Here is a 24,158-nt window from a genome sequence, read left to right on the forward strand (position 1 = left end):
ATGTTCCTCTGCCATAAGATTGACATGCCATATGTTACCATCTGCTCCAAACAGAGTGTCCACGGGAAGTGGTAAAAGTGAATATTCTCACTCTGTGCAGATTCAGACCTGGTTATAAGCTTAACAATTCCCACACTGAATCTATAAACATCTCCTTTCAATAAAAAAAAAAAAAAAAGTGTAAAAGTTGTTCATAGCAAAAATTATACGAGTCATCAAAAACAGTCAGGATATAAAATCTTACGCTAATGTGATGCATCAGTGACATTATTTTTGACTATTATATTATTCATACATATTTGTGAAGCAAAGGCTGCACATTAAGCCATGCCAAAGACATCAGCTGGCACAGAATGCCTTCAGTACATGATGTGACATAGGGTGATTTATACGCTGCTATATTAAACTGCTAATATATTCATGCATCCCTATACAAAAGGGCTGCAGTTATGTACCAACTCTTGTTATTGTGATGGAAACAAGTTTACAACAATCTGCAGGTAAGTTCTAATACTTTTTTTTTTCTAAATACTGCAGAATAAGCTCTGTACATATCTGCAGAAAAATGAAGATGTCTACATACTAGTATTGGACAAGCATCACCCCAAAAAGGGCTTTGAATAGAATGAAGGCTGCCAGAGAAGCATACTCAGTGTGTGGGAAGGACAATCTGCTTTCAATTGGTTGTAATAAAGCCAGCAGCATCTGCTGCTGTTCAGAAATGCCATCACCACTACTCAATCTCTTCATAACATTTTTCATTCCCAGAACATATTCTGAGCCTTCCATTCTGAGTTTGTCTATTTGAACAGAGGTGACCCGGTGAAATCTTAAAATTCATCACAGAACCTAATTCCAGAAAACTCATTAAATGGTGCTGTCATTAGACAGGGACTGATGAAACCTGCTTTTAAGGCAGTATGAAATTCTAGTCACTTATAACAAGATGAACCAGCTCAACTCTGTCAACACAAGGAATAATGAAATCAGGTAACATTTTCCATAGCTTTTCCTTTTAATCATATACTCTTCTTACACTGGCTAAAAAGCTTAAGCTCTGACTCAAATTAATAAAAAGAGGAAAGCGATTTAGCACACAGTTCTGATTTCCTGGACATCTGATGGAGCATGAGTATGTGAAGAAAAGTCAAGAAGACTTCCCTTGCTCAGATCTGAAATCAATAGCCAGACACAGAGCAAGAAGTCACTGTAATACTCTGTGTGGTATCATAAAAAGGAAATAAATAGTTCTGGTCTCCCGGCATTGGGACAACCCGCATTCGAGTATTAGCCAGAAGTACAGGTTTTCTAATATTTGTGCCTCAGATATTAAGCAGGAACATGTTTTGACTAAGCCACAGTTTCAAATGAAGATTTAGCTGTCTTCTGCACTAGGAAGGCCAGGTGCTTTCTCATTACCCATTGATACCAATATAGTCAAAATGATTATTCTATGTAAATATATTGACTGGTAGTTTAAGGTAAATAATAAATGTTGTCTAAATTCAAGTCACTTAGGAGACTTCAGAGAAAGCACTTTTAGCAACAAGAGGGCCTAGGGCACACACAATCCTGTATTTTGAACTTTGTTTTCAGCAATTATCAACATAGTGCTACTTCAGCCCCATAGGGAATGCGTAATTATTAAGTAAATGTTTATAATGCTGACAACCGGCTGGCAAAAAAAAACAACAGCATCAAACTGTCATCTATTTGACCACATGAAAGAAGTTCAAAGGCATTCTTATATGGAAAAAATAACCTCTTACCTTCAGTATGTACAGCAGAAACATAGGTCCAGTTATAGCGCTTGACAATGTCCACCATAGCCCGTGCTTGCTGTGCATCAGATGGCACGACTCTCATAAAATATTTGAACAGAGTTTTGTCACTTAGGTCCATGCTTGTGGCAGAATAAGCGATCTGAGGTATATTGAAAAGCTGCAACAAGTTCTGGACCTGGATAGCAACTGAGCTAGAGCCAGGTCCAATGACACCAACAATGGGTTTCTTGGAGTGGAAAGACGATGAAGATCCATCGACACATTTCACCATTCCTTCCTCTTCTTCTGATGAAATAAGAGAGTCCCTTATAAACTCAATGCTCTGCTCCAGAGCCACAGCAGAATGCCAGCAGGAGTCCCTTATTTCACATCCTAGCGTTATATTTGGCAACAGTGTGGGGTCCAAGTTAATTCTGTCAAGGGTATGTAGCATTGCCTCCACTCTCTGAATGCCATACTGCTCTCTTACCTCTCCACATTTCCTCTCATGAACCTTGTCAACTGTTGGTTGATGGTGGACAGAGAATAGAGCTCCAATGATAATATCACCAGGCATGTGTGCAACCACCCTTCTTTCATTGGCCTGTGCAGAAACCAAAAGCCCAAAATTCCCACAGACATCTTCCTTCAATAACAGGATTGCAAGGAACAGCAAAGGGACCATTTTAGGAAATGGTTCAGGCTGGTAGAGATACCATGATGGAACAAAACTGGAGAGCTGGTGAAAAGCAGTTACCAGATCTTTTGAATAAAAGGAGCACTACACTGATGGTTAACGAGAAGCTTGCGTATGTTCTCTAAGGAGTCACCATCATCTCCAAGTGGACAGATATGCAGAGCTGCACATGTGGTCATAATCCTCATAACCTTAAAAAATGAAAAAAAAAATCGAGAAAGAGCTTTAAAATCATTTACAAAGTCAGCTTTGTAATCTGTTCTAAAATCACACCTATTCCTACTGCTGTCAATGACTGTAATACCTTGTCTCCTATATACACTTGCTTCCATCATGTTTCAAGCTCAGCAACTTCATTGTATTTCAGTGTTTCACAATCTTAGACTTGTACTGCTGCAGGTATAAAACCCTGTTGTTTTCTTTGACACTCTTGGTTAAAAACTTTTTCGGGAAAAGTTTTCAAAAGCACAGAAATAGACAAATATTTAATTCTAAAGAAGAAAGATGTTGCTGTTTCTAATGTGTGTTTTCAGAAACAATTCCCTTTACTTTCAGACTCTTTCTATATCACAAATATCTACATTACATTAAGGTACCTTGGGCTGTACTGTGTATCAATTACAGCAGCAGAAAAATACTGTTAACAGAGCTGTTCTTGAAATATTCTAAGGAAAGCAGAATCCGGTTCTTCAAATCTGTAAATCCATTTTTTTCTTTGTAAACCACAATAAGAAACAAATGAAAATTTAAATTGTTAGGATTAAGAAAATTTATGTCATTATGAATATTTGTGTTTGTTTTAAACAGTGCATGTTTCAGGAGAAGAACAACAATTCTTAAACAGCAGAGCAGTGAAATCTTTTTCATCTTTTTATATCCCTAGATCAAAAGTCGTCAATAAGCAATTCGACAAATCCTGGTACTGTGGACAACTCTACAGACTTCGCTGATAGAAAGAAGTCAACACAGAGACTGTACAGATGCATTACTGCCTAAAATATTTGACCTGCTCTGTTTGCTGATAGTCTGCAATGCAATCTGCACTTCACCTTTTGGTGAAGGATTGGTGGAGGATTAAAAAAAAAAAAAAAAAAAAAAAAAGAAAAGACGACTCAGCAAAAGATTCATGTCTTCAGCTGTGATTAATCAGACTTAAAAATGTACTCCAAAGTGTTCTGTATGTCATAATGGATTTGCAGAAGGATACTTCTGGTTTTGAATATAGCGCTTAAACAGTAGTTTGTTCAGGTCTTTATCCTTGAGCACATATCAAGTATCATCTATTGCTCTACACCTGCCAGTTAATCCATTCATAGTACAGAAAGCTAAGCACACTCTTAAATCTAGGAAGACGCTGAGCTAGTTAGTGAACCACATGCCCAGACCATTATTGACACAACAACTGCAATATTCTGGGGCAGAGTCTGATCTCAGTTTTACTGACATAAGTCTTTTCATGTAATAAAAAAGAATGTAGAAATTTCCATGTATTTCGGACCCTCCATACATTTCTAGTCCATTAACAATGACTCCAACAATGTTCTGATGTTTTAAGTGAAAGAAACCCTTGCCATAGGAAATCTGTCTCTGTTTCTTTCAGATTGAAAATCTGGCAGTATTTTAGTCTTAAATTTACCACTCACCGCTAGGTCACTCAGTACAGTGCCACAGTGAAAATTTTCCTGATTCTGAAGATGAGACAGACAAACCTAAAAAACATTTTGTGCTTGATGTTAGCCTTGTTTAATTATTATTTTACTTAGACATCTATAAATTATAAAGTATTTATACAGAGGAAATTATGTAATAGTTTTAGTCAGTATTCCCAAATGAAATCCAAATCTTTAAAAAGAGAAAACATTGAATAGAAATGGTTTTGTAATATTAATTGAAATATTAATAAGTTCATGTAATATTAATTTATAGTAATAGAAAGTGTTAATAATGAAATAAGGTTCAGACAACTATAGAACTTTTTTTTTTTCCAGTCTGTGAAAAGTTAGCTTATCAATACTGCAACCCTTTGCCACAAAGGAATAACAACAGTTCAGTTCAGGTTAATTAGTCTCTAATTACAGAATATCACTACTGCTGATGTCTTGCAATTGCTTGTTCCATGACTCTGAAGACCGTATTGTATAATTTGCAGGTAGTCCAAAGGATGCATGACAAGGGATAAATTTGTACAATAGCACAACTATTAAATTCCTATATCTCCTATTAGTTTAATTATCATCAATTTAAAAAGTCTTTAATTATTTACTAACTTATTTGTATTTGAACATAAACAGTACTTTCTTATCTAAAATCATGGATGCTTATTTTCCCAAACTTCTCAAATTAAGGCTATATGTACAGAACACAACTATATGGAGACAAACGCCACCTCTGCCTCAGACTGTAACTGCATATACAGTTAGATTTTTTTTTATAACCTAGCTGCCCGCACAGCTGCATATGTACAAATAGAGAGAGTTCAGAGGACTGGGGTGAGCCTGTGACACAAAAAAAGAACCCAGCCCCCATTCAGTACAGACGGACCAGGGTTCTGGTCGAGTTTAACAATATTGTTATTGTTATTATGTCTACGGATTAAACAATTTCCGTGTGGGTTATATGGGAAAGAGAGGGAAGCAAGGCCATTTTTATCTTCTTCACACTAAATAACAGCTGCTTTCTCTTCTCTGTCTAGAGTTTTATCTGTGAGTATAAAATTACACGATAAAAAATGACATAAAGCTGAAGGTCTCCTTTATATTTCTGGTTCTGTAATAAGATCAGATCTCATGGATAAGGAGTTCCTGTAGCCCAAAAGCATGTTTTGAAACCAGTCAAATCCTCCCACTCCATTACACCCAAGGAAAAAGAAGGGGCCAAATACAAACTGCAGTTGCTCCAGAATTAATTAACTTTCTTCATATACTTCATTGTGCTAAAGTGAAAGTCAATTTATTTGGGACTTATAAAGCTGTTACTAATTACGTCAAGAAAACCGCTTGTGTTTTATGGTGTTAGGCTTAGGACTCATATCCAGAGCATCTGAAGTCAATGCCTTCTATTGGCTTTTGTGATACAGTGAAACAACCTGGAATTTATAACGATGTGGTTAAGTAAGCCCCTGCTAAATTACAGTGGATCTGCATTTGTATAATAGAGATCTCATTCTGTGGGCTTACTCTTGCTCTCAGAAACCTAAAAATCACAGAATTGTTGAGGTGAGAAGGCACCTCTGGATGTGCCTGGTCCATCCACCCTGCCCAACACAAGTTCAGTTGGTTTCACATGGTCATGTCAAGTCAGGTTTTTACTACCTTTGAGGATGGAGACTCCACAACCTTTCTCGGCAACCTGTTCTAGTGTTTGACAACAACCACAGTAAAAAGTCTGATTTTTTATGTTTAAACAGAATTTCCTGCATTTCAATTTGTGCTCGTTGCCTATCATTCTTCCACTAGATACTGCTGGTTATGCCATTCAAAGATGACATTAAAGTAGTCAGGTAACATATCCCACTTAAAGACAAAATGGCTGAGCATAGAGAGCTGATAGACTAAGCACACTACATTTCCTGGAGAACATCTTCCTGAAAAGTAGATGGCCAAGGGAACTGTTCATATATACAATTTTACTGTTATTCTGACCCAAGAGAATCACATACAGTCACTCCACAGTTTGATTACCATTCTTTCCTACTACAAGAAGCTTGTTATTACAAGCAGGATGAGTACTAAAATAAAATCAAGCAAAATTCCTTAAGCTTAAATATAACTCCTGTTTTAATTGCTAGGGATAACCCTAAAGGGAATTTGACATACTATAACCCTCAGATTGAGAATAGAGGCATCAGCAGCATCAAAGACAATGAAAATATGCACACATGCATAAAGTCATGAGAAATGTTCTCCAATTAATGATTTATCTGCATTTACTTTTTTCACTGATGGACAAACAAGTCAACATGCACAGCACTTAGGGTCAAATTTACTTTTCACACTGTTCAATTTCTTCATCATGGGACATATTCCTAATTTACTGCAACACAGGCAAAATGGAATCAGGCACTTAATTACTGGTCTATCATGGTTCCTGGTTTATTTCAGCTATGTATCTAACTATAAGTTAATCCTGAAATCACATACTTTTAACAATAGATGACAAAGACTTTGGTCCTGGTCTTCTGGTGCACTAGCTTCACACTTGGAGAAACTGCAGCATAATGAGAGAGAATGATAATTCTGCCTCTCCATCCTTTGCTTAGTCTTGCCTTAGACAAAAATTTAAGGGTTACTCAAATGACTGAAAACACAGAACTGATGAAGCATTCGACATGTTCTTATAACCTCTAATCTCCCTGACAGTAAAAGCTTTATGCCGATCTCTTGTCAGAAGTTCTCAGATGTTCCTTTAGGGCAGAGCTCCAGCTAATTCATGTTGAGGTTTAACAGACTAGAAAATTAGCATCTGTAATACTCTATGAAATATCACACAACTCTTAAAATTATTTATTTCAACCTCAAATGCAAGTCCATCTATAGTTACAGTCTGTACAGACCAAAGGAAAGAAAAAGAGCCTTATTATCTAATGGGATTCATTAAATCTTGATCAAAAATCAAACTATGAAGAGTAGTTCACAAAGGGCTGATTTTCCACTATGTACGTGGCTGATAGTTTATACGTGGGGCACATATGACTTCTTTTTAAGGGTTTCTACTACGGCAAGTGTAACTGTGTTGGAACCTTAAGAAAGAAACCCTTTCCCCCTCCGACTTACATTGTTATAGCAGCGCCCACTAGTGACCCCAGAGTGAGAGACCCGTCTTTTTTTTGCAATCTGAATTCTTTTTGTTGTGTGGCTTTTAATAGGTAAAACACTTACTCAGCAAAGGGAAGTTTTTGATTTTGCCTATTTTGTATCAGAGAGGAAAAAAAAAAAAAGAGAGAGAGAGAGGGACAGGGCAACACATTTGTTCAGGTTTCTTCTTTGATACCATTTTTTAAGTTCATGGTCTGTTAGTTCATAGTCTCTAAATCTTAAGGCAGATTTAAATAATAAACATTAAATGTCAGATTACTGAACTGCAGAACAGTGTTGCAATGGAGTGAGAATTTATAGTGCAAACCATGAAAGTACTTAGGACTATGCTCACTGTTAAGCACATGAAGAATACTATTAGTCAAACATCTGCAAAGACGTATCCAAAGTTTAATATGTTTTTAAAGAATTTTCTGGATCAGAATAATTGCACAAAATTAGAGTCCAAAAATCCATTGATTTTTAGTAACAAATTTTACTTACATGTTATGTTTGCATAGCCTACAACCATGTACCTGCTGATTAAATGCTTTCCAGGCATTCGTTTACACCACATACCACATTTAATTCAATGCCATCAGGTATGAGAAAACATATGTTGATACAGATAAGCATCAAATCAGTATATCCCAAGGGACTAACCTAGGTTTCATCATCAGAGAAGACAAAACCTTAGCAAGCAGCAACTAAATTACTGGTCCAGAGTGAGTCTGGCCACTTATCTCACAGTGAAGATCATAGGATAGCAAAAGATGGAGCTACTTAGAAAAACAATTATATAAGGAGACCTCTCAGCTCATCTCAATGGCGAATGATGTGAGGAAAAAGTGTACCTCCAGGATGCTAAGCCCTTGCTCAGTTCTGCTGGCTATTGGCATTGCAAGCTCTAAGCGCTGGGTCCAAGCTATTTTGGCAATCAACCTCCCAATGCTATGGTGAGGCTCAGTTTGCAGGAGGTCACACACACCCGTTCCTCTGAGGTAATTCACTTTGGTCACACAAAACCTGATGCATTCAAATGATCTTCAGTTGAAAATTAGGAATTTGAGTACACTGTTCTGTTTTGAGATTTCTACTGCCATTTAAATTTTCCATTTATCAAAAAAAAACCCTCGAACAATCCTTAGTCATTGCATTATTGTCTCTGTGAATTTCAGCAGGCATTGGATCAAGCCCTTTGACAAAGGAAACAGCCTTATACAACAGGAGAGGCTATGAAGCAGCTTTCTGTAATTCCATTTATAAACTGGAAAAACCTAAGCAGTACAGAAAAATTTTAACCATTTGGTCAGAACAGTCCCTGAAAATGACAGATTAGTGTGCTGATCTCACGCCTTCATAGATAAATAACATTGAATGATACAATTATCAGCAAGATACTTAGCAATACCAGGAAGTTCTTCTCCATATTATGCTCACACACACACACACACACTCTTTCTGATTGATTAAACAGTTTTGGGTTTAGTATGTAGGTGCTTAACTTCCCAGCAAAATTTGCAATGATATCTGCAATTCCACTAAATATACTACTTATTGCTGCTGTTACCAAAAACCTATCACACCACATGATGCAGGAACTAGTAGCTCTGGTGTGGTCACAGCTGTGATCCTAGACATTTTATTAAGAAAACTGTGTGATCTTCAGGAGGTGATCAAGAAAAGCAATAGCAATTCCAAAAAAATCCCCACTTTCTAACTAGTCGCAACAAGAATGGTGTTACGGTGGCATTCCAGTAATACCATTATACTAAAGAAAGCCGTAAACATGTTGGCAAATAAAATGACAAAGAACCTCTACAGAGACCCCAAAAATATCCTCTGAAATGATGACTGACCCTGGCATCCCTGATAATGTAGCATAAATACTAGCATGTAGTTAAAGTGTTTGAGAATGCGCAAAATATTAGTATGTGATAGCAATGTTCAGGAATACAGTAATAATAATTAAAAAAAAAAAAAAAAAGAAATCATAGAGAACAAAAAGAACCAGGCAGTTAATTCCTCTATATATCTTTCCCTTTCAGGGTTATTCAGAGCCATGTATTTTCAAGACAATCCTCCGCTTTCGAGATGGTCCCACAACTTGGCCATCAAGACGAGAAGAAATAGATGCCCGGCCTCCTCCTGTACCCAGTCACCCACACCTCCACCAGAAAGCCCTTCTCGGGGAGGAGGACTAATGGAAGTGGGGCTGCCGGAGCGGCGGAGCCCCGGGGTGCGGGACAGCGCTGCCTGTGGGCTGCGGGCAATTGGAGCGGGCGGGCGGGCGCTGTCCCTGGTGCTGAGCACCACCAGTTTTAAGAAAAGGAATTTAAAAATATCTAAAAATCAACTACTGACACAAATTGCCATGGTGGTGGTCACATTTGCCATGCAAAACCACATTAAAAAAAACAATACATGGAGCTAGGTCTTATAGGAAACTATTGAACAAGGTTAACTCCCAGCATAGCTACCTGTGCTGCTACAACCAATTGGCTGTGCACACAGACGTGTGCAGTGGTTCGCAGGTCTCTGTCTCCCTGCTCCGCTACTGCTATCGTTGTCACCCTCAACCCTTAATGAACCATTTTTGCACGCAGAGACATTAGCTCTGATTATTAACTGAGGAACAGACGGGACTCGCAGAGCAGAGCCAAAGTGATTTGTCCCAAGGTCACACAGAAAAGTCTATGGCTGAGATAAGCCTGGCTGTCTCTGGAAAACAAATACATCCTCATTTCCATTCTCCCTTCCCGGCAAGACAAATCTCCACTGATGAATGAAAGGACTATATCACACACATCACCAAGCCCAGGTATTGAAGTAACCCAGTCCCCCCCCAGCCTCACACCTCTCCTGCTCCTGGGGAGGTATCAGTGCTAGCTGTCCTCCAGCACCCGGACCCACTGATGCCCCAGCAGCCCCTGGAAGTGCACCCCACCGGTTGGTTTACTGGCCCCCCAGGAGCTGTGCTTGTCCTCTAGCAACCAGGACACAGAGCAAAAGCAAGAGGGATGGAGGGAGGGGAAACAGTTCCTCCTGTATCCACAGGGTTTCTGTCCCGCAACCCAGGGCACATAAATCCCTTCTCCCAACCTGCAACGTTACCTTGTTGTTGGCAGCAATTGCTTCTTCCTACGATGATGGCAAAGCAATGCTTTTGGTGGCAATAATCAAGATGGGTAGGGGTAGGCACCTCCTATTTTCAGCCACGGCAGCGATAACATTCCTCGCACAGACCTTCTGGAGCTGAATAATCCTCAAATGCCTCTGCAAAGATCACCAGCAGGTGAGCCCCAGTCGGCTAACATTGTCACTCCTCCAGCTTTGGGCACATCCTGTTTTCTTCTGATCACAGGCAAATGCTGAGGAACGAGAATCCTACCCCTGCGCATGCATGCACATACACACACACCATGCAACACGCTGTTCTCTCAGTATCGCCCAAGTCTCATTTGCAAGCGACGTGAATGGTCCCTGGATTTAAGCGGGGGGGGAGGGAGGGGGGATGGGAGGAAAGGGGGAGGAGGTGTGAGGAGGAGAAATAAACAAACAAACAACGAAACAACAGATGGGTCTTTACTCTCTGCCACCACAGCCCTGATCTTCCTAAATACTTGCTGCAGCTTGACCCACCTGCTTAAACACCTCCTCCCCTCCTCACATATGCACGGCAGTAACCTCTCTGCATTTATAAGGGGCTAACCCCGCATTCTGCCCTGCGAGGAAAGCTGTCCAGGCGCTCTGAAGATTGCAAAGTCCCCCTATAAACTGACACCTCCTCCCCGCACCATCCTCCTCCAGCAAGTAAGAAAGCGGTGCTCGGTTCAGAACAGCATCGTCTGAAGGAGAGAAAAAAAAAAAAAAAAAAAAAAAAAAAAAAGGCGCTATTTGCTGCGGGAGGATGAGGTTCTGTTTAAAACCGAGGCGCGGGGAAGAGTTTACCCCTGCGTTCCCGGTAGCGTTTTGCGAACTCGCTCCGCCAAAGTATCCCTGTCCCCCAGGGGTCGCGCTGCGGGGCGGCCCGGGCGCTCTGATGCCGCACCTGCGGGTCTGGCGTTGGGGGTCGTGGGGTCCCTTTGCACCGGGAGAGCGCGTCAGGCTTCAGCGCAACTTTTTAGTGCCACCAAGTGGCATAATTCCCTCTAGGAAACCAAGCAGCCTGCCAGCCCTGGGCTCTGCCTGATGCTCCCTGGCAAGGGGAGAGAGTGGGATGCGAGAGCAGCAACAACCTTCCGCTACACACACACATACTAGCGATATCAGGCAGAAAGGAGGGACTGTTTGCTTCTGGAAGGACAGGTTGCCCTCTCCAGCCCTCACCCTTTCCCTTGGTTGCAGGACGACAGCACCGGGCACAGCAAGAGAGGAGCGATGCCCCTGTCAAGGGCGCCCCGGTCTGCCAGCCACGCCGGTGGGATGTGTCCCTCTGCTCCTCTCCCCCGAGGGCTGACCACCTCCTGCGCCAGCCCCCCCGGCAGCTGCCACCTGCAGCCCCCCCTCCTTCCTGCCGAGCTCCCTCCCCACTGCTTCACCCGGGCTTCCTGGACCCATAGGCACTGCAGTTTCCTGACAGACCCCCGGCTCCGCAGCCAGCATCCCTGGACCGTTCTGCAGACACAAGGGCAGCCTCTTTATTTGCCCACAAGCTCAGTACCCTACCCTACCCTCAGTTCCCTACCCTACCACAAACCCCACAGCACCTCTTTCCCCCTGCTAACTACCTGCTTCCCATGCACACACCTTTCCTTGGTTAACCCTCCCTCCCGAAGCCAGTCGAAGCTTTACCTTCTCCTCTGACATCCCTGCACCCTCCCTAAGCTTCCCCCCTCCTTCCCCCTCCCTCTCACAGCTCAGACCTACACACCCAGGTTCCTACTCTCATTCACACTCTGCCGTCCCGCTCCTCTCCTGCCGGCTGCTCCACACCGTCTCTCTGCCCCTGGTGGGCAAGGACCCCCGGCACAGGGCCGGGCACGACGGTCCTGAGCGTGGGGTGGGGGGTTGCAGAGGTGTGGGTACGCGTGGGTGTGTGGGAGGTAGCCTGAGCCCTGACAAACTCAACACCTCCCTGTGCTACTGCAGCAGCAACCTGTACTCCTGCTGCAGCAGCAACAAGAAACAATAACAAACCATCACAACGTAACACTAGACAGACATCATCTCTTTATTCAAAGCTATTCTTAGTAAATAAAGACAAATAAATTAAATAAATAAATAATAAAAGCAAAATGCCATTTAAGTAAGAGCTGATCTGGCATTTAAAAGGCTGCTGGGTCCGACCATTTACCAGGCTGTATTTGCAGGGGAGGATTAGCTTGTGCATCCATTTTCGAGAATTAACAACCATTCTATGCTGCTGCTTCACAGCTTGGCACTCTGTACTGGTTCCCCCCATTTGGGTTGCTGCTTAAAATATTATCTCTTTTTTTTTTTTTTTTTTTTTAAACAACTACTGAATGACCCAAATCCTAGCTGTTACTTGATGTAGCTCCTTCAGCATGACAGCATTGAAACATCAAACCTGCACTGTGTCCTCTTCCACACACCTGCCCATATGAGGTAACTTTGAAGAAGGTGTTGGGAAACAGAGGAAGAGGGACAGTCTTGCTATGTCTCTATCCATGCTCCTAATCCCCAGTGATCCCTTTACTGCTGTCTCTCCTTCCCCAAATGACCAGCTTGGCTGCTGCTTTTATCCCAAAGGGTAGAGGATAGGAATCCCATGTGTCCTTAACAGGTGTGGAGCCTGGGCTCTTTTTCCTTCACATCTTCCTTCAGCCACAGCCTGGGACTGTCTGGGAACCCATCAGCTGGCACCTGCTCCACATCCTTCCAAGCTCTCCTGGGTTCTCTGGTAGCTGAAGCCCTGGCAGAAGCCAGTCCTTAAAGCAGAGGGCACTGTGAGTATGTGTACATGTGGCTCTGTTTGTTCCCTCTACTCAGCTCCAAGGGCCTCTGTGCTGGTCTTTGAAGGGACAGAGGTAGGTTACATGAGAGGGGAGAGCACACTGGTTACCAAGGGATTCCTCATTCCTGTCACTGCACTGGTAGGAGGATGGGAAAGGAGCATTCTTCCTCCCTATACCCACGGTGCCCTCAGATGTTGTCATTCACATTAATCATGGGCTATGAAATTACGAGAAGGTCTGAAGGATGGAGAAGAGGAGGGGATGAATATCAGTAGAGAAAGCACAGATTAGAAGAAGGAGGGGAGGGATGTTTCTGTAGAGAGGAAGGGTGAGACTGAAGACAAGGTAATATTACTGTACGCTGGATCCCTGGAAGGAAGCAATGCCAAGGGATCAGAGTAGGAGGGAGGTGCCATTGCTTTGCTGAGCTGTCAGAGCAGTTCTCTGCCTTCTCCAGAGTCTGTGTGTGTGTGTGACAAGGGAGTCAGAAATCAACCACCTCTCATCAGCGACAGAGGCACCCAGTTGCCTGACAGGATGGTGGGTGGCCCACAGCAGATGAAAGAGATGATCCCCACACAAGCAGGACATGCTGTATTGTATGGATACACCTATGCTGGATGCAAAGCAGCTCCTACACACGCATCCCCAAGGACTCCCCATGAATTAGATCCCAGTCAGAGTTCACTATGCCAGATGTTTGGAGCAGCTGGATCACAGACTAAAGGAGGCAAACAGAATGCATGGGGGTGGCCATGACACATTCCTAATGCCACTCATTGACCTTTAAAACAGGATCCTAACAAATACATATATATAAAAGGCTCTTTTCCTTTGCTCTCTTCCTTTCCCTTTCTTGCCTCCTCCCTTCCTATCATTCCAAACGATTTTATAGAACTCATAAAATTAGTCACTGTCTTCTTCAGTAATGGTAAACTATTTTTACTCTACTGGGAAACTTCCCCTCATATTTTGACACAATTTTTAAAGTAAATAAAATGAAATATTTGTGTACATGTTTGCAACAGTATCAGTAAAAAAAAAAATAATAAACCAGTACCTGAAAAAGGAGATAATGACTGCTTTTTATAAGCCAAATACTGGTAATTCTGTGGCAGTAGCACCTATAGATACTAACACATCGGACAAGGATGAACATGTTCTGAATCTCTGCATTCTGAGGAGCTCACACATACAGAAAATTGCAGGGGTAAAAAGTGTATAGATAAGTCTCCAGATATGATGGATATCTCCAAAGAGCAAGATAATAACTCCACCACTTTAAGACAGAAAATAACAAAACTAAAGGAATGTCAATTTGCATTTTCCTCTAATCCAGAATGAATAAACCATGTGGGACACAAGTAGCACAAAGATGTTGTGGACAAGACAGTAACATAGTATTGACTAAGATCAGCCAGGTGTCTGTTTTCTTACAAAGCAGTCTGCAAGATATGCTCAAAAAGAAAATGATATAATGTGCTCATTTATATTTCTACACATATATTCTAATAAATACAACAGTATTTACTCCCTACTAGACAAGATGGAGAAAATGAAGCAAGGTAGTAGAATGCTTATAGCTCATTACATAATTCAAATCAAGGTAATTATTCTTGCTTCCCAAGCAAGTATCCTAATGACAAGTCTAGCATGAAGGAGGAGAGTAAAAACATGCAAAACATGACATACAACACATTTAAAAAAAAAATAATAGCCTGTCAGGGCCTGTTAGGATATAATAAGGGTGTTAATTTCATAATGCTTACTTGATGTTTTCCCTCCAACCTTGAGGAATGCAAGGGCCTGACTTCATATGTCTACTTTGAAGAGATTTACATATAAACTTCATGTTTTCTTCAAAGTGAATACATAGAAATTGACTTTTGAAGGGTATAATTCAGTTGAGTTATGTTAAACATTTTGTTTAGGACAACAGAATCACTAAGATGTGCTCTATTTTCTTCATAGATTCCAAAGTGCACCTATTCCTCAGAGGTATATCTATATTATACCAGGGTGCTTTTAAGGAATCTATGACTAATTTTGGGGTCTTGGCTGTGCTTATGTGTTAAGGAGGCACTGAAATGCCCAACACTTCCAAGACTGTTCTAGTTCTGTACAGAAAGTGTCCCAGCTCTTAGTAACTGGGAGAAGTCAGAAATCCCAAATTGAATCTAGCTGTGAAACTCCTTCATTTTGCAGCCCCTGGGTAAGGATTCTTGCCTTAGATTTAGAATGTACAACTGGAGATGTCTACAAGCTCTTGCTTGGTTCAGCCTTTATGCTCATCAGTGGAATACAGGACATGAAAGAGGAAGACAGAGTGCAGAGCTCTGAGGAGGATGCTTGCAAGAAGAGCATCAAAGGGAACACTAACTCAAATGTATCTATGGAGATTTATATAAGTAATGGAGTGCACCATATGTACTTAAAAGATTGTGAAAAACAGATGCCTTCAGATTTGCCCATAAAACTGTTTTAGGGGAATGAAACCAGCTTGCAGGTCATCTGAATTAAAAAAAAAAAAAAAAAAACGTAGGGAATTGTTCTAGGTGTACCCCCTGTAATTCCTTCTTTGTGCTTTCCACACAATGAACTTCATGTCTTAAATGGCTGTACTTGTCAAAAGGTGCAAGTAGCATTTTGCATTTTGCATTTTGCAGCATTACAACTCTGATTCATGGTAGTAGAAGCATTCAGGGTCAGTAACTACAAATGAGGAAATTTGACTTACGTTTTACCTTTTTGAATAAAGTTATTATTTCTGTTATTTAAGGTTATAACGATGTTATTTTAATTGTTATAAGTATTTTCAATTTTATAAAATTAATAAAAGTAATTACCTTCACATAGTTTCTTCTTGTTTCCTCTGTTCTTTCCAATGTCTTTACGTTAAGTATGTAAGCATCTTACATTCTTACATCCAGCTACCTTCTCCTATGCAATTGCCATCATCGTTTTTCACCAAATAATTCCAGCACAGTCAACAATAGACTCAAACCTGTTGTGTGAGGATCTTGGTTATATGCAATCAGCATGCACAGAGTGAAAGGAGAGCTTAGAGTATAGATAGACCTCTGTACGGAAACTTGTAGAAATTTACTTGAGCCTACATTAAAATAAATAAATAAATAAATAAATAAAAATCAATGACACTAAGATTCTCAGAAAATCCCATACCTTCCTAAGACTGTTTTCTCTGTGCTGGGGAAAGTGATTTAGAGCTCTTGTATCATTCAAAATCTGACGCTGGTGCTCTTATTTCTACTCAGCAAGTTCCTATCTGAGTGGAGGAGTGTTTCTAATGAAGGCTGAAAGAATGAAACCTCCAATTATGCTGCCATGTGGTATACTATCTTCTCTCTGCAGTGAGAGTGGAGTATTGACTGGGTGAAACTCGACGGGTAGGTTCCTTTGGGGATTTGATCTCATCCCTGCTTCTGTCTGTACCCCAGACTGGGATCTTCTTCTCAACAGCAAAGGGGCAATGGGAATGGGATTGTTTGTTCTCAAGCCCACCCAAAGTGAGATCAGATCTGTGGCACTGTGATTGATACATAAGAATACAAGGCAGGGGAGTTTCTGGCTCTGAAGTGGATCCTTCCATGGGAACTTTACTCATTTCAGGATCTAGACTTTGCTCTAATGAGAAATATTGATATCAGATATCAGATATATAGAATATTCTGACAAATCCACTTCATTCCCGTTGTGGAGAACTGACCCTTGGTTGGACAGCTACCCTCAGGACTATCCTGCACAGAAGCAAGCAGAATATGCTGAATGTGCAGTGAATTTAACCTGAACAAAACTATGTCCTCCAAATGAAAATGGCTGCACACTAGTCACTCTACTGATGTATTTCAGCTGAAACACTGTTATTTCCAGCTATTCTTGGTCAGCTAATTCCTCCTGCTGACATTGTGATCTGATTCCCATTCCCTCCAGAAATAAAGGAGGTTGGCAAAAGTCTGAGAAACACGTAGCACAGAACAACCTTGTTCCAGCAGTGACACAGGCTCGGATCAGCACGTGGCTGTTGGCAGTCAACCTACCACAGGAGGTGGCTTGGAGCCAGCTCTGTCTCCTTCCTTGTAGCTCTTTCAGTGCAAAACTTCAACTAGGAAGGAGAACCTGTAAAAGCGCCAGGGCTCACAGCAGCAGAATAATTCCTGTCCCTCACCTTCCTGTAGGACACCAAAAAGAGAGAAAAAGTGAATTAAAGTAAGCGGTAACTAAAAGGTGCTATGTTTGGTATATAGCTTTAAATTATAAAACCTCAACATTGCTTTCCTTGGTAAACAATTACTGTAGTTACCATAGGAACACTGAGTGGACAAAAAGCTCTTTATATTTTGAAGATGAGTACTTTTTTAAGACTCAACAATGAGAATGGAGATTGTTCACAGATTTATAGTTTCTGTCAAATTAAGTTTTTGCATGGCCTGCTGAAGAAGCAGGTGCACCTCAGTTTTTTCTTCGCATAACTTCAAGCAGCAAGCAAGCTCTTGAGTTTGCAAAATGGATTTTTTTTTTTTTCCAGATAAGGAAGAGGTTGAGTAAGAAAATGAATAGATAAATTACTTTGAACTATAGTTAAATACCAAATGTAATTGCCTTTACTTACATATGATCTCTTTTTCCTTTGGGTAAATCACCCAAACACCCAAAAAGTTTGGGTACAAACACCCAAAAAGTTTGCTCTGTCAAACTGTATGTTTCTTACAATAGCCAATCTTTCCTTATACAGTAAGACAGATTTTTTTTTTTCTTTGACTACCAATTCCCACCAAAAAAATACAACTAAAAGAAAAGGAACTTTGTTGTTGGAAACTGTATGACACTGATGTCTAAGACTGCCTTATTAAGACAAAAAAAAAAAAAAAAACAGTTGAACAGCCATATTTCATTTATACGTCAGGCTTCCCCAATATCTTTTCTGGCTTCTTCACTGAAAGTTCGAAGAATTGTGCCATGGTGGTGTGCTGGCTGAATAATCTCTCTGCTAATGGATCAAAATTATTTTCAGTGATGCACTACCTTGAAAGGCTTAGGTATTCTGAGTAGGTACACAGTGTGATTGTCCTCATTAGACATAGACTACTGTAATGTGATATCCAATGTAATGAGATACCCACCTCTGGTCATCTATACTCCCTTCACAACCATTGGAGAGGAACTGGCAACGGGGCGATGCAATCAGGGTCATTCCTAAGAAGGCTTCAAGAGACTTTACCTTAAGATTGACCAATTTATGGAAGCAAGACTACCTAGTTGATAGGCAGATACCCACTTTGTGAACTCTTACAGTTAGCGGGATGGACACATAACACAATTTTCATTAAATAGGAAAAACAGCTTTTTTAAAAAGTGTCCATTTAAGTAATTGTCAGGATCCAGGTGTAATCTTATTTTTTGGGAGTGAGGGGAACAACTGGCTGTTTCTCCCGTTATGGGCCACTAGCTGAATATGAAGTTTAGATGTTCACTTCTCCAGGATTTTTTATGTTTAAACATTAGGCTGTGCATTAAAGCAGCTCAGAGACATTGTGTGCTCAAGAACACTCAGTGCTATTCATTTGTCAAACCTACCCTATTGTACATATTTCTAATGCAGCTACTCCCACAGCATAGAGCTGACAGAAATGCTTATCACAGTGCAGCTCCACTGAGATTCCCAATATGAATTCTGACCTTAAGAAGCCATGTGAAAAATCCCATTGTAACCCGAAGAAGTTCTGAAAGATAATTTCAGAAATAAATAGGAAATAAAAAAAAAAAAAAGGAAGTAAGTGAAAAAAAAAATGGCTAGAGTTCTGTCTCTGAAGAAGGCCTGATGGATAAGCAATAGAAGTAAAAAAAAAATATATAAATAATGAGTAACGAACAACTAAACCCTATTTTTTTTCTTCTTTTTTTTTTTTTTCCCAGCTAAGAATACCAGTAAGGAGCTACTCTCCTGATATTAGAAAACTCCAGTAACTTCTCCATGTTTCTAGTACATCTCTAGAGAAGGCTAAATGTTTGCTTTAGGCAAATGAGGGCATGCTGCAGGGGGGTAACTGGGAAAGATGAAACATGCCAAGTCAAAAAAATGCTCATAATTTACATTTACAATTTTCTATCATTTAAAAACAAAATCATCATTAGTCTGGAATGACTCATTTTTTGCATTTAGTGGCTAAAGTTTACAAGAATTGCTGGACCCTGGTATAAGGCCATGTGTATACAGTTGTATGAGGTAAATAGGTTTTTGCACTTCTTGCTTCTTACACTTTTCTTGTTAAAAAATAAATAAATATATAAAAATTAGGAAGTAATAAAAATCTGCCATTCCCTACTTACTGGATGTGAAGCTGGAATGAGAGGAATATAGGTCTGGTAAAAACCATATAATATCCTAAGCCTGCACTACTAAAAAAATATTACTTATTCCTATATTGACGGATGGTTTACTGATTGGTCTTGAGCAGTATCCACTGAATGAAGAACATAAATGAAAAACAAACATTAAATAAAAGGCCAGATCTAAGAGAGCTTGATCGATTGGGAGTCTGGAGGACCTAATATAGAAGACCAATGGTGGTATGTAATTTCAAAACTGTAGTAACGTCTATGCATATTTTACTCAAGAAAGGCAAAGACATATTGTTTTCAGCAGAGATAAAACCTTGTGCTGTACAGAAGAAAGAAGCAACCCACAGCTCTCACCAAGTCAAAGTTCATATATAAACTGGCCTCAAAACTTTGCATTGTCCACTGGTCTATTAATCACAACAGAGGAAGAGAAACAAAACTCTCATTAAATGGTCAATTAGTTTGTTAGAGTCTGAGCAGATGTCTCTCTTCTGAGGAGATGTTAGTGTTTTCCCAGTAAAGAGTTGCATTTTTTCAGTCTGTTGGGAAATACCCGCACTAATTCTGTTTTCTTGAGACTGTTCTTTTCTTTACAAATAAAGTAAGGTGATTTTGCTTGCATGGAGTTTAACATCTTTAAAAACAAGGAAATAAGAGCTTTGAGAGTACCAATTGCATAAGACATATCAGCCTAGATGTTTGTTTGGTTTTTTTATGAGTTTTGGACACAATACATTTGCAGCCTGTCTTTGAGACTGACACTACTGATGTTAGTCTTTCAGCAGCAAGAGGACACAAGTGGATTCCCCAGAAATACCCTTAAAAATTTCAGTCAATAGATCATTCTGAAGAACAGGAGTTAAATATGGAGGAAGACTGTGAAGAAATTGCAGAGAGTACAATCAATTAGGTAACTATTTGTTAATTTAGAGAAGAGTTAGAGAATGTACATTGCCATATTTTCTTTGTGATCATATTCAAGAAATTATTTCCAAAGTTAACAAGTTTGTTGCTGGTCTTGACTGATTACTCCTGTAGTCAGAAGAAAATTATTCTAAGACTGTTCATGTAACAGGTAAGAAAGTTTTAAAATAACATTAGGAACATCATTAACATCACCCTAACCATCAAAATATTCAGGCCTTTATCCTTACAATTCAGCAAAGTACCTATACATGCTATCAGATCAATTGATGTGATAGGCAGTATTCATCTCAACTCACATTAGAGATCTATCATATAGATTCACTGCTATTTTCTACAACTCCGTTCATAGCAAGATGTAAAGTCAAAGGGAAATTTAACAAACCGCATTCTCTTCTCAAAAATCATGCTCTCTAAGACATGGAACTTTGCTCTGTTGCAGTCCTGTAAACTGCAGCACCCCAAGGTTTTAATATCTCAACTGTCCATGCAAATTGAGTTTTATGGGTTTGCTACCATTCCAAAGCTCTGCAGATTACCACCTTGCTGTATGACTTTCTCCTCATCCTGTTAGAATAATCAGGATTTTGACACAAGTAGAAAAAGAACATGAGAAGTAGTTAGCTCTACATGTTTTAGAGCTTGCCTTTTCCTCAGTTTCATGTAATTTCTCTGTCATTTTTATGTGAAAGAGAAGTTGAGCAGTCAATTTTCCTTTTCTTTTCTTTTTTTTCTTTTCTTTTCTTTTCTTTTCTTTTCTTTTCTTTTCTTTTCTTTTCTTTTCTTTTCTTTTCTTTTCTTTTCTTTTCTTTTCTTTTCTTTTCTTTTCTTTTCTTTTCTTTTCTTTTCTTCTCTTCTCTTCTCTTCTCTTCTCTTCTCTTCTCTTCTCTTCTCTTCTCTTCTCTTCTCTTCTCTTCTCTTCTCTTCTCTTCTCTTCTCTTCTCTTCTCTTCTCTTCTCTTCTCTTCTCTTCTCTTCTCTTCTCTTCTCTTCTCTTCTCTTCTCTTCCCTTCCCTTCCCTTCCCTTCCCTTCCCTTCCCTTCCCTTCCCTTCCCTTCCCTTCCCTTCCCTTCCCTTCCCTTCCCTTCCCTTCCCTTCCCTTCCCTTCCCTTCCCTTCCCTTCCCTTCCCTTCCCTTCCCTTCCCTTCCCTTCCCTTCCCTTCCCTTCCCTTCCCTTCCCTTCCCTTCCCTTCCCTTCCCTTCCCTCCCCTTGCCCCTTCCCCCTTGCCCCTTTGCCCCTTTGCCCCTTTCCCCTTTCCCCTTTCCCCTTTCCCCTTTCTTTTTTGGGGGGAGAGGTGCATACTGAAATCAGTTTAAAAGGAAAGTATCAAATGCAAAACATTCAAATGAACTCTCAAAGAAATTTCTCTCCCCTCCCCCTCCACACACCACCCAAATGTGTCAAGTGCAGATAACAATTCCCATGAACACCAAGAGGAATCAACCTTCATGAAAACCTAGAGACTTATCAGACAAGAGAGTATGAAACTTTTGATTCAGGATTTTGCTTATAATCAGGATGAAAATATCCATAAATTAAATCAGCAAACTTCATCTTCTCAAACTAAGACTATAAAAATGCCTGTATATTGAAATCCTATCACTTCTTCCATGATGCTTAGCACTATTGAGAATTAATTTTACTTAAATTTTTGACTTAATTGAAATAGAATACACATCAAGGATTATCACTGATTGGCTCTTTAGAGGACATGATGTGAAAGAAGTCAAGAATTTCTGACAATGTAAAGGTTTTTATAAACTTTCCAATAAAATATTATGTTTTTTAAATAAAAGCCTATATATATATAGTAATAGTCCACAAAAATGGAATACAAGATAATAAATGAAATATAGCATGTCAAGAATTCAGAATCTCTTTGCATATTTTCAAAACTTCCAGACACTTTAAATATCGGAAATAAAAGAATGAACTAAAAATTCTAGCAAAATAGTAAATGGCTGTTTATTCTTCTTTTCATCTCTTTATCATCTCCTGCAAAAGACAGCAGTGTGAAGAAAATATCTTGATGGATTTTTGGCATTCAGATACTCCAGAGACAGGAGACACACTTGAATGATATTCTGCTTTGAAGAGCTTTCGATATCTGCATGAGAAAACAAGATGGGAACTAGAATTTCTACACCTCCATACAGATACAGATAGAGTACCAAGAAATAACATCTAAAAGGTCTTCTACTATTTAGAAAGCTAGGAACTGACATTTCTTGCTCTCTCTTCCCTTCACTTACCACAGAAAAAGCAAACAAACAGAATAAAATTACTTTTGCCCAGAATGAGTACCGAGATGCGAACTTCAATATGTTTTTATCCCCATGTGTATATAATCAACAAGCTGCTTGTTCTACACGAAAAGCTGTTTGATACGTTGCCTCAAAAGCACTACAAAAAAGGCTGATAACATACTTCACCATTTTAGAGGCAGCAAGGACCGCGCACGCTCAGTGCAGTTGTCACCTAGGAAACAAATGATTGCATCTTATTTTTGGCATAAGGCTGTAGGTGTACAAAAGATCTGAAATACGCTCCCACACAGCGTTGAACTCATTCCTCATGATGCCAACAAGAGTAATGAGTGGAGCCACTGGGAAGCACCTCCTCGAGGTAGCCAGAGAACCACCCACGAGCACTAGACATGATGTCGGACCTCCTCACTGCGTGCACCTCCCATCTGTTACAACTGGTGTAACGCACAAGTCAGGCCAGACTATCATAAGAGGTTCTTCGGGACCGAAGATCTCCTTGTAAAATCTTTGAGGCACCCAGAAGCAGCATGCATCAAGATGTAAAAGCATTCAAATGGATTTTAATGAAACAATTCATTTAAATGCTCTTCAGGTCTTGATGTAAATTGCCTCTGCAACACAGCATTACAGTGTGTTGCTTAATAAAATGGTAGATTTTAAGGCCAGAAGGGACCATTATGATCATCCAACCTGACTGCTTGTGTAGTAGAGGTCAGAGATTCCCACCCAGAAATTCTGTAAATAAAGCCCATAACTCTAGATTAAGCAAAAGCATCTCTTCCTGAAAGCCTTCCAAACTTATTTAAAGACTTTAAATAATAGAGGATCCACCGCAGCCCTAGATAAATAGCTTAATGGGGCATCATCATAACTCTTAAGGTTTTGCATCTTATTGTTAATCTTCAGTTTCCAGACTTTTATCCTATGTTGTTTTTTATGCAAGCAGCTTGCAATGTAACTGTGACCTACTTGGAAAGAGCTTGATTGTGAAATCTTATGCAGCTTCGTCAGTCACAAGGTATGTACATAAAATTGCCTTTCCCTCTTTTTTCCCTCTCCCTGAAAAGCCACTTCTATAACATTCCTAAGATAGACAGGCAGTCCTTACCTTTGTTCTGTGGATCAGCATTATTCTTTGCATCTGTTACGTGACAGTATTTGCTGGGAAGATGTAGCTTTTCAAAAATAAACCTTTGGTTTGATTCTGGTGTCATTACACAAGGTTTTCTGAAAAGGGGAATGTCTGCAAAGCAATATTTATACAGAAACGGATGCTTTACTTTACCTCTCCACATGGATTTGTTTACTACATATTAACAAAAAGGTGACTACAATTTTTTTTTTTTTTTAAATGAGTTCCTGCAAGATCATTAATACACTACAAGTTCACTTTACACCTTATTTCACAGTTGCCTCCCTCTGTAGAAAAACCTAGA

General features: G+C 39.9%; 1 protein-coding gene across 5 annotated transcripts in view; it reads right to left on the reverse strand.

The window, feature by feature from the left end:
- Positions 1-11,121, reverse strand: part of GRM5 (glutamate metabotropic receptor 5) — a 267,524-nt gene extending 256,403 nt beyond the window's left edge. For 3 of the 5 annotated variants that reach the window (XM_021280136.2, XM_021280135.2, XM_005512943.3), the window contains exons 1-2: positions 10,368-10,889; positions 1,770-2,651 (exon numbers count right to left, since the gene is read on the reverse strand). In XM_021280136.2, coding sequence (XP_021135811.2) covers positions 1,770-2,448 — 679 coding nt within the window. In that variant the 5' untranslated portion in view covers positions 2,449-2,651; positions 10,368-10,889. The other 2 variants (XM_065035055.1, XM_065035120.1) reach the window with 2 other exon arrangements.
- Positions 11,122-24,158: the final 13,037 nt, after the last annotated feature.

The sequence above is a fragment of the Columba livia genome, chromosome 1 (genome assembly GCF_036013475.1).
Source record: "Columba livia isolate bColLiv1 breed racing homer chromosome 1, bColLiv1.pat.W.v2, whole genome shotgun sequence".
Lineage (NCBI taxonomy): Eukaryota > Metazoa > Chordata > Aves > Columbiformes > Columbidae > Columba > Columba livia.